Source organism: Myotis brandtii, unplaced genomic scaffold (genome assembly GCF_000412655.1).
Source record: "Myotis brandtii unplaced genomic scaffold, ASM41265v1 scaffold455, whole genome shotgun sequence".
NCBI lineage: Eukaryota > Metazoa > Chordata > Mammalia > Chiroptera > Vespertilionidae > Myotis > Myotis brandtii.
This window is the reverse complement of record NW_005367384.1, coordinates 253,781-265,786: the sequence shown is the minus strand read 5'-3', so window position 1 is coordinate 265,786 and position 12,006 is coordinate 253,781. Positions and strand designations below refer to the sequence as shown.

General features: G+C 38.3%; 1 protein-coding gene across 1 annotated transcript in view; it reads right to left on the bottom strand.

The window, feature by feature from the left end:
- Window positions 1–12,006, bottom strand: part of TRIM24 (tripartite motif containing 24) — a 75,323-nt gene that overhangs the window by 58,401 nt on the left and 4,916 nt on the right. Inside the window, exon 3 of the mRNA XM_014546700.1 lies at window positions 10,639–10,757. Within this exon, the coding sequence (XP_014402186.1) occupies window positions 10,639–10,757 (119 nt within the window). The remainder of the gene's footprint in view (window positions 1–10,638; window positions 10,758–12,006) is intronic.

Sequence of the window (12,006 nt, the reverse complement as noted above, 5' to 3'; positions counted from 1 at the left end):
TGCCCTCTGCCACCCGGAAGCAGGCCTAAGCCAGCAGGTCGTTATCTCCCGAGGGGTCCCAGACTGTGAGAGGGCACAGGCCGGGCTGAGGGACCCGCCCCCCCGAGTGCACAAATTTTTGTGCACCGGGCCTCTAGTAAAAGGATAAACCATTAAAGAAATTCTCTATAAGGCAGAGAATAAAAAAGGAAGTCAGGTAGATGAGATGGGGATAGATGTCTGAGTTATCTGAATACACCCTGTGCTATAGATTTTACTTTAGAACTATATAAATGTTTTATATATAGTTACACAAATTAAAAAATTTAAATCCTTAAACATCAAAAGCAAAAATGAAACATATGAACCTGTCTTATCAAGTGGGTGGCTTAGCCATGTAGAGAATAATTATTTACTTCAAGTAACTTTAAAAGATGACGATTTGATTAAGAATCTCCAGTGCATACACATATTCTTACTATCTTTCTTGCTTTCTGTTTTGACAGACATAACTCCATAATTTCTACATTCAGCACCAATTCTATTCTTCAGTACTCTTACTCAGCAAGCCATATTTTTGTTTTATGAGCTGGTTTCACATTACATTCCAAGAATAGGTGGTACTGCAATGCCAGAGGAAGAAAGGACTTAATCTTCTTAGTGGGCTTCCTATTTGCAGGCAATTTCTGTGCACACCACACAAAGCAGCAGTTCCTTTCATAGCAACAGTTACCGCAAGCTTGTAGTTTTTCCAATACTTGTAAAACCAGCATTAGAAATATCAACATCATCAGCCTACTCTTGTTCCTCTGAGGTCTGAGATTCTAAGGCCAAAGGTTCAGAGACCATCACAAGACAAACAGCATCTCCTCTTCGGATGTTTTAAACTGACATTCCATAAGGCCCATCCTCTAACTTATAATATTCCAAACTTTGTCTTTGTTCTCAAAGCAATCTTGGAAAGGAATAAAGCTGAAAGTATCATACTATCTGATTTCAAACTATATTACAACAAGGCTATAGTAATCAAACAGTAGGTACTGGAATAAAAAGACACACAGACCACAAACACTTGGAAGCTGAATAGCATGTTATTAAATATTGACTGGGTTACCAATGAGATCAAAGAAGAAATTAAAAACATCCTGGAAACTAATGACAATGAAAACACAACAATCCAAAACCTTTGGGACACAATGAAAGCAGTCCTGAGAGGGAAGTTTATAGCTCTACAGGCCTACCTCAACAAACAAGAAAAAATGGTAGTAAATCATCTAAATCTACAGCTCAAAGAATTAGAAAGAGAGCAACAAGAAAAGCCCAGAGTGAGCAGAAGGAAGGAGATAATAAAGATTAGAGCAGAAATAAATGACATAGAGACCAAAAAAACAATACAGAAAATCAATGAAACCAAGAGCTGGTTCTTTGAAAGGATAAACAAGATTGACAAACCTCTAGCCAGGCTCACCAAGAAGCAAAGAGAGAGGACCCAAATAAACCAAATCAGAAATGATAGAGGCGAAATAACAACAGACCCCACAGAAATACAAATGATTGTTAAAAAATACTATGAACAACTCTACTCCAACAAACTAGACAACCTGGAGGAAATGGACATATTTCTAGAAAAATACAACATTCCAAAACTTAATCAGGAAGAATCTAAAAATCTCAATAGGCCAATAACTATGGAAGAAATTGAAGCAGTCATCAGAAAGCTTCCAGCAAACAAAAGCCCAGGACCAGACGGCTTCACAGGGGAGTTTTACCAAACATTCAAGGAAGAACTAAAACCTATCCTCCTCAGACTACTACAAAAAATCCAAGAGGAAGGAACACTTCCAAGCTCATTCTATGAAGCCAGCATCACCCTAATACCAAAACCAGGTAAAGACAACACAATGAAAGAGAATTACAGGCCAATATCCCTCATGAACATAGATGCCAAAATCCTCAACAAAATCTTAGCAAATCGGATCCAGCAGTACATCAGAAAGATCATACACCATGACCAAGTAGGATTTATCCCAGGGATGCAAGGATGGTACAATATCCGCAAATCAATCAACGTGATACATCACATAAACAAATTGAAAGAAAAAAACCACATGGTCATATCAATTGATGCAGAAAAAGCATTTGACAAAATTCAACACCCATTTTTGATAAAAACTCTCAGCAAGGTGGGAGTAGAAGGATCATACCTCAACATAATAAAAGCCATATATGACAGGCCCACAGCCAACATCATACTCAATGGACAAAAACTAACACCATTTCCCCTAAGAACAGGAACAAGACAGGGATGCCCACTCTCACCACTCCTGTTCGACATAGTACTGGAAGTATTAGCCATTGCAATTAGACAAGAAGAAGAAATAAAAGGCATCCAAATTGGAAAAGAGGAAGTAAAACTGTCCTTATTTGCAGATGACATGATATTATACTTAAAAAACCCTAAAGACTCCATCAAAAAACTATTAGACTTAATAAAAGAATTCGGCAATGTAGCAGGATACAGAATTAACGCCAAGAAATCTATGGCATTTCTATACACCAATAGTGAACTTGCAGAAAGAGAGACTAAAAAAGCAATCCCATTTACCATCTCACCAAAAAAATTAAGCTACCTAGGAATAAACTTAACTAAAGAGGTAAAAGACCTCTACTCAGAAAACTACAGGACGTTGAAAAAAGAGATAGAGGAAGACATAAAGAGATGGAAGAACATACCATGTTCTTGGATTGGTAGAATCAACATCATTAAAATGTCCATACTGCCCAAAGCAATCTATAAATTCAACGCACTTCCCATTAAAATACCAATTGCATATTTCACAGACCTAGAACGAACTCTCCAAAAATTCATCTGGAATAAAAAAAGACCCCGAATAGCTGCAGCGATTCTGAGAAAGAAGAAAGTAGGTGGGATCTCAATACCAGATATCAAGATGTATTACAAAGCCACTGTTCTCAAAACTGCCTGGTACTGGCACAAGAACAGGCATATAGATCAATGGAATAGAATAGAGAACCCAGAAATCGGCCCGAACCAATATGCTCAATTAATATTTGACAAAGGAGGCAAGAACATACAATGGAGCCAAGATAGTCTCTTCAATAAGTGGTGTTGGGAAAATTGGACAGATATATGCAAGAAAATGAAACTAGACCACCAACTTACACCATACACAAGAATAAACTCAAAATGGATAAAGGACTTAAATGTACGACAGGAAACCATAAAAATTCTAGAAGAATCCAAAGGCAACAAAATCTCAGACATATGCCAAAGCAATTTCTTCACTGATACAGCTCCTAGGGCAGTTGAAACTAAAGAGAAAATGAACAAATGGGACTACATCAAAATAAAAAGTTTCTGCACAGCAAAAGAAACCATCAACAAAACAACAAGAAAGCCCACTACATGGGAGAACATATTTGCCAACATTATATCTGATAAGGGCCTAATCTCCAAAATTTATAGGGAACTCATACAACTTAACAAAAGGAAGATAAACAATCCAATCAAAAAATGGGCAAAGGACCTAAATAGACACCTTTTAAAAGAGGACATTCAGAAAGCCAAGAGACATATGAAAACATGCTCAAAGTCGCTAATCATCCGAGAGATGCAAATCAAAACAACAATGAGGTACCATCTCACACCTGTCAGACTGGCTATCATCAACAAATCAACAAACGACAAGTGCTGGAGAGGATGTGGAGAAAAAGGAACACTTGTGCACTGCTGGTGGGAATGCAGACTGGTGCAGCCACTATGGAAGACAGTATGGAGTTTCCTCAAAAAACAAAACATGGAACTCCCATTTGACCCTGTGATCCCACTTCTAGGAATATATCCCAAGAAACCAGAAACACCAATCAGAAAGGATCTATGCACCCCTATGTTCATAGCAGCACAATTCACCATAGCTAAGATTTGGAAACAGCCTAAGTGCCCATCAGTAGATGAATGGATTAGAAAACTGTGGTACATCTACACGATGGAATACTATGCTGCTGTAAAAAAGAAGGAACTCTTACCATTTGCAACAGCATGGATGGAACTGGAGAGCATTATGCTAAGTGAAATAAGCCAGTCAATGAAAGAAAAATACCACATGATCTCACTCATTTATGGATAATAAAGACCATTATAAACTGATGAACAAAAATAGATACAGAGGCAGAACAGCATCGAACAGACTGTCAAACTAAAGAAGGAAGGCCAGGGAGGGTTGGGGGGGAGGGGGTGGTAAGAGATCAACTGAAGGACTTGTATGCATGCATATAAGCATAATCAATGGACACAAGACACTGGGGGGTAGGGGAGGCCAGTGGAAGTTCAAGGGGGGTGGGGAAGAGGACATATGTAATACTCTTTGTAATACTTTAAGCAATAAAACAAAATTAAAAATAAATAAATAAAATGGACTCGTAAATAAAAAGAATTTTTGTTAGTTTATTTGAGTCAAACTGTCAACAATTGCTGGGAAGCAGTACCTCAAAGGACTGGGATAATGCTCCCCCTTCCTCTCTTTAAAAATCAAAACAATATATATTTTTCTAAAAGACAAAACAAACAAATGGGACTATGTCAAACTAAGAAGTTTTTGCACACTGAAGAAAACCATCAACAAAACAAAAAGACAACTTAATGAATGAGAGAAGATAGTCACAAATGATACATCTGATAAGGGATTAATATCCAAACTACATAAGGAACTCATATAACTCAACATCAAAACAAACAATCCAATTAAAAAATGGGCAGAGAGCCTGAATAGACATTTCTCTAAAGAGGACATACAGATAGCAAACACACATATGAAAAGATGCTCACCATCACTAATCATCAGGGAAATGCAAGTTAAAATCACAATGAGGTATCACCTCACACCTGTCAGAATGGATATTATCAATAAATCAATAAACAAGTATTGGTGAGGATGTCATAAAAAACACTGAAATCTTGCCATTTGTGACAACATGATGGACCTAGGGGGTACTAAGCTAAGTGAAATAAACCAGACAAAGACAAATACCATATGATTTCACTTATATGTGATATCCAAAAAGAAAATAAACCAACAAATAAGACAGAAACAAACCCATAGATACAGAAAACAAAGTTATGGTTGCCAACTGGGTGAAAAATATGAAAGGATTAAGAATTACAAATTGCCATTTATAAAAATAGGCATCAGGATGTAAAGTACTGCATAGAGACTATCTTACCTAGTAATAGACAAACATGTAAATTGACCGTCCCTCTGCTACACTCACCAGCCAATCAGGAGAGTATGCAAATTAACCCAACAAAGATGGCAGTTAATTTGCATATGTAGGCGGGAAGTGGCGGAGCGAAGACGGAAGGCTCCAGGCTGGAGCAGGGAAAATGGAAGGCTCCAGGCCGGAGCGAAGGCCTGGGTCCCGGGTGCTGGAGGAAAACTGGTGCCGGCAGCCAGGGGAAGGGAAGGCCTATTGCATGAATCTCTTCATGCAACAGACCTGTAGTAGTCAATAATATTTTAATAATTATGTATGGTGTCAGATGGGTAAGAGACTTAATAAAGTAATCACTTTGTAAGTTACATAAATGTCACTATGGTGCACACCTGAAACTAATATATGACAACTACAATTTAAAACTTTTTTAATTTAAAAAGAATTAAAAACAAAATAATTAACATTAAAAATGAATTAAAATGATTTCTGATTGTACCAAAACTATCATATAACCTATAATACATAATGTAAGTATTTATTTATACAGATACCTTATGTATTACATTGATATTTATTTTAATATATATGAACACATCACTATATAAATATTTTTATATATTTGGGGAAAATAATTATGTCAATGTAATTAAGGACCAATATTTCTAGTACTGTAGAAGTGAGATAAATCTATATATATAAAAACCTAAGCGATCTACACGACCAAACAACCAGAACGACTGGTCGCTATAACACGTACTGGCCACCAGGGGCCAGGCACTCAAGGCAGGAGCTGCCCCGGTGGTCAGTGCACTCCCACAGCCAACCTCCCCCAGCCAGCCAACCTCCCTCGGTCCCTCCCCCCGGCCAGCAGGCCCCAGTTGCCCAATCGGGGCTGGGCCCTGAACTAGGGGTGGGTGGCAGCAGACGTGGCCCCTTTCCCAGGGGAGCCAAAAAGGCTGGCTCCCTCCTCGGGGCCAGTGGCCAACCTCGAATGCCCCATCCCTGCCCCCGGCCAGCAGGCCCTGATCAGCCCACTGCCCACCCACCACAGTGGTGGCGCAGTGGTGAGGGGAGGAGGAGCGGGGGAGGCAGGGCACCGACGATGGTGGCATCAGCATCATCCGGCGTCTGTTCCTTCTGTGCCCGGTGACCATCGCCTCCTCTCCTGACCCTGCCAGGGCCTTCAGGCCCCGATTGGTCCGGCCCCAATCGGCCCTGATTGCCAGCCATAGGCAATCCCACCCATGCACAAAATTTGTGCACTGGGCCTCTAGTATAAAATAAAAAAAGTAAAACCCACCCTGGCTGGGTGGCTTAGTTGGTTGGTGCAGTTTCCTGTACACCAAAAGGTTTCAGGTTCGATTCCTGGTCAGGGTACATATCTAAGTTGTGGGTTTGATCCGAGGCTGGGGTGCATATGGGAGTCAACTAATTGATGTTTCCCACTCTCCCTTCCTCTCTCCGTAAAGATCAATGAGAACATATTCTCGGGTGAGGATTAAAAGAAAAAAAGGTAAAACCCTGTAATTATAAATTAGACTTATATATACACACTTCTGAGGTATTTTCTCTTTCTCTTTTTTAAAGTAAAAAGTATATTAAATCATTCTCCTCAAAGACATAGTAAAATAATCAACCCAATGGTGTTGAGCATCCTAGCACCCATATTGTGGTCTCCAAATACCTTTCCTGATTAAAAGAAACCAAGGATCCTAGAAGAAATGGCTGGTTCCAGGTCTAGAACAGAAAATGACCAGTATCTTGTCAAAAGAGAAAGCAAGAGAAACAGCAGTGACTATGGTGATTGTGTCAGGAGGACTCAGGAATCAATTTGAGGCTCCTATTGCCTAATGGCACAATTTGAGCACCAATAAAAATAACTACAACACATTTTATGTTAATAATCCATGACTTTATAATGATAAACACGAACACCTACCTACCACTCAGGAGTCACCTCTGAGAAATGCTAAGAAACTAAGTCACTACTCTAAAAATTAGCAATGAGCCCAGCCAGTGTGGCTCAGCGGTTGAGTGTTGACCTATGAACCGGGAGGTCAAGGTTCCATTCCAGGTCAGGGCACATACCCAGATTATGGGCTCGATCCCCAGTAGTGGATGTGCAGGAGGCAGCTGATCAATGATTTAATCATTGATGTTTCTATCTCTCTCCTCTCCCTTCCTCCATGAAATCAAAAAATAAATATATTTTTTAAAAATTAGCAGCGAAAGGGAAAGAATCAATGTTAACCTACCTTCCCTGCTTAACCAAAGAATAGAGAAAGAAAACTCTTTTCATTCTAGTGTTAAGATAAAGGGGAATGATAGAATGAAAATGTAATCATTTCACAAAGCCCTAATGAAATATGAATTTGGCAGTGATCATTAATGGACATAAACATCAGAAAAGAGAAAGACAACCAAACATCATATGCTTCCCAACTGAAATACAAATGGACATATGAAAGTATTTACGCACCCCCTCACCCCTCCACCCCTCCACCCAATGGGACCTGAATCTAACCCAGCCTCTACATTTTCATTTCTAGTTTATACAAAATACAAAAGAGAGAAAAGCACATTAAATGACTTTATGGAAATGGTCAGCAAAATTCAGAATAGGGCTAACTCTACTGAACTAAACCCAGTTTATCCAACAAATATGTTAGAAGAGAGGATAAAGAAAGCCAGTGAGGCAAAGGGGTCATTTGAGATTAAAGATATTTTTTAGATAAATCAACCAAACGCATTGTGTAGGCCTTATTGGATTCTTATATAAACAAGCCACTGTTTAAAAACTGCAACAAATAGAGATATTTGATCAGTGTCTGAATGTTTGATAATATTAAGGAATTACTATACATTTTACACATAAATTAATATGGTGACTATATTTAAAGAAAAATTTATTTTTTCCATAGTAATAAATACTGAAATATTTATGGATTAGATTATGTAAAACCAGAAATTAACATCAACATAATCTAGTGTTTATGGGGGGGGGTGTCAGGGTTATTTTACATAAAACAAGGGTTGTGGACTATTGAGTGAATGGGTACATGGTGCTAAACTCAATTTTGGGGAATGGTTGAAATTATCCATCACAAAAGTTTTTCAAACTTTATGTCCAGCTATAAACTCTTCAGAGCTCCAGTGTGACCACAGAAGACATTTCTATCTTATAGACAAGTTTATCACATTCAAATCCAATTCTCTTCACCTCTGTCTACTTCCCTGCTCTCTTTATCTGTGGAAAGGAACCACCATCTTGGCAGTGGGGCCTCTCTCATCTTCCACATGCAATCAGGTATTATCAAGTCCTGAGTGGACTATAACTTACCCCTTCCTTCCCTTATCACCACCATGCTAGTTCAGCTCTACCTCTCACCTACTGCTTCCTAACCCCAATTCATCCTACATTATCACCTAAGTCTCTGTTCCCAAAATATCCCTACAAGCATCTTATTCTTTGAACCAAACTTAATACTCTTCCCACCTCCACTTAACATTGAAGATATCTATTGGACTCTATCTCTAGTTTAATTGATTATAACTTATTTTATGTTTCTGTAATAGAAGCAGAGTAAATAAACACTGAAAACCAACTGATTATAAAGAGACATAAAACAGCCTCTTAAAATTGTCCTTTAGATTTGAATTCCTTCCATTCTCACCTATCATAATTTCATGTCTTATCATTTCTCCACCCTGTTGATTATTTACGCTGCTTTGTTTTTTAATCTTCTGGTTTGATCATTCACATGTACTACTAGAGTTCACCTAAACTGTAATTGATGTGTGATATGACTAACAAAATACATCTGAAAATATTATCATATGTAAAGCAAAATGATAGGGCACGCTAGACAACAGAAACAAAGTCAGTAGTATTCAGAAGGGAACTTTCAATGGGGCTATTTTACACTGTAGCTCACGTAATGATTATTCCATTCCTTAAAGCTGATTTCACAACAATTAGAAAAGTTTATTCTCTGCACCCAACCCTGTTTTGACCTTGATGAAAGTTCACATTAGGAAGAGTTGTGGATATTTTTTAAACAAAAAGAGATATTTTAGTTAGTAGTGGTCATATTCATTTAAAGTGAACCCTAAGTTCCTATAGCTCCCAATGGAAAAAACACTGAAAATGAAAGTACAGAAACTTTAGCTGTGTGATTACTGAAGAGTCCAAAATATTACTTTTTAGATTTTTACATTTTAGGTTAACAATCATTTTTTTATACTCAGATTCAGTTCCTTCAGAGATCTTCTGTTCCAAATTGAAGAAACTGCCTAGAGCCGTGGTCAGCAAACTGCAGCTCGAGAGCCACATGTGGCTCTTTGGCCCTTTGAGTGTGGCTCTTCCTAAGCCTTAGGAGTACCCTAATTAAGTTAATAACAATGTACCTACCTATATAGTTTAAGTTTAAAAAATTTGGCTCTCAAAAGAAATTTCAATCGTTGCACTGTTGATATTTGGCTCTGTTGACTAATGAGTTTGCCGACCACTGGCCTAGAGAAACTATCAATGATTCATGATCCAAAAACAGACTAATACACTACACTTAAATTTAGCATATACTGCAGAATTATAGCTCACCTCCGCTGGAGTACATCCACTAGGAACCTGACATTTAGATATAAGAGGCCAACAGAAATCTTCTACATGTGGGTTTATGGAAGTAAGGAAAAAAGAAAAACACCATTGGACCTCTAAATGTAATACCTTGGACAATGCTACCAAATGAGGCTTTCAAAGAAATACCATGTAGAAAAGAAGACTTTCTTATAATGCAGAAACTGTACTGGATCAAAGACATGAAAATTTTCGTATATATCAATATAGAGCTTATAATTAAAACAGAAAAAAATTTTAAAGGGAGGGCTTAAAATAAAAATTCTAATTGTCAATACAGCGTAAAATTTCAAAGAAATGAAATAATGTCAAATATAGAATAATGGTTTTCTCTGCCAGGACAGGTAAGATAGAAGTGTCATCAGAGCTTCTACATTGCACTATTTTATTACTTCAGATGAATTAGTCATTATTCTTCATATACATATATACCTTTAAAATATTACATCATTTCATAGATATAATGCTCTAATATTTGACACCTTTTATTTTCAAGTCCTCCAACATTTCTGGCTGCCTCATTAAGAGGAGGCAAAAGGCCTGGCTGGTGTAGCTCAGTGATTGAGTGTCAACTTATAAACCAGGAAGTCATGGTTCGATTCCCCATCAGGGCACATGCCCAAGTTGCGGGCACGCTCCCCAGTAGAGTCTGTGCAGGAGGCAGCCAATGAATGATTCTCTTTCATCACTAATGTTTCTATCCCTCTCTCCCTCTCCCTCTCTGAATCAATAAAAATATATTTAAAAATAAAAAAAGAGGAGGCACAAGATTCAAGACTTAATACACTTACCTGATTAGATTTTTCTACTGTACTACTGGGAACCTCAGTAGTATCCTTCACAAAAAAATTATCTATGATGTGTCGCTCTGCGCATTCTTGGCTACAAACTGGACATCGAATGACTCCAACTGAAAAAGACAAAAATTGAGGTATAACTGACATAACATTATATTACTTTCAGGTGTACAACATAATGACTTGATATCTGTATGTACTGTAAAATAATCACCACAATAAGTTCAGTTAACATCCATCACCATGCAGTGACAAAATTATTTTCTTGTGGTTAAGAACTTTCAAGATCCACTCTGCTAGCTACTTTCAAATATGCAATACATTATATTATTAACTACAGTCACCATACTGTACATTATATTCCCATGACATTCACTTTATAATTAGAAATCTATACTTTATGATTCTTCTCCCATTTCATTCACCCCAACCCTTCCTCAGGCAAACACCAATTTGTTCTCTACATCCATGAGCTCACATTTTTAAGTTTTAATACAAATCTACCAAGCACTAAAATCAACCAATCTCATCCAAACTGGGAATAGGTTCTTTTATAATGTTCACTAGTGACCTGGTGCACGAAATTCATGCACATTGAAAGGGAATTAATTAGAGGAACATAATTTGGACTCACTATCTAATATCAATAATATGTGAGCATGGGGCAGTCCGTGTTTCTGAAATTCAATGACATGAATTTTAGCTATTACTTTGCCAAATAAATGGAATTTACAGATAAAAGAGCATTCAGCTTAATATTAAAAACTCTGCCGGGCGCAATGGTGCGCGCCTGTAGTCCCAGCTACTCGGGAGGCTGAGGCTGGAGGATCGCTTGAGCCCAGGAGTTCTGGGCTGTAGTGTGCTATGCTGATCGGGTGTCCGCACTAAGTTCGGCATCAATATGGTGACCTCCCGGGAGCGGGGGGGCCACCAGGTTGCCTAAGGAGGGGTGAACCGGCCCAGGTCAGAGACGGAGCAGGTCAAAGCTCCCGTGCTGATCAGTAGTGGGATCGCACCTGTGAATAGCCACTGCACTCCAGCCTGGGCAACATAGCAAGACCCTGACTCTGAAAACAAACAAACAAACAAACAAAAAACTCTGGCTACCAAGTCAGGTATGTTTTCAACTTTTTGCCAGCGTTGTAAATTGTTTGCAATATGTGCCCATTTGGGGCTGCACATCATGGTTATGAATAAATCGGGCTTGCCATACTTCGTTACAATTGCCATAGCATCCCGATATCGCTGCTGCATATTTCTGGGACTACCCTCAAGAGATGATGGAAGTATTATCATTTTACCAATCAACACATTGTCATTTTCAAATCTAGATTTGAGATAATCCATCAAACCACTATATTT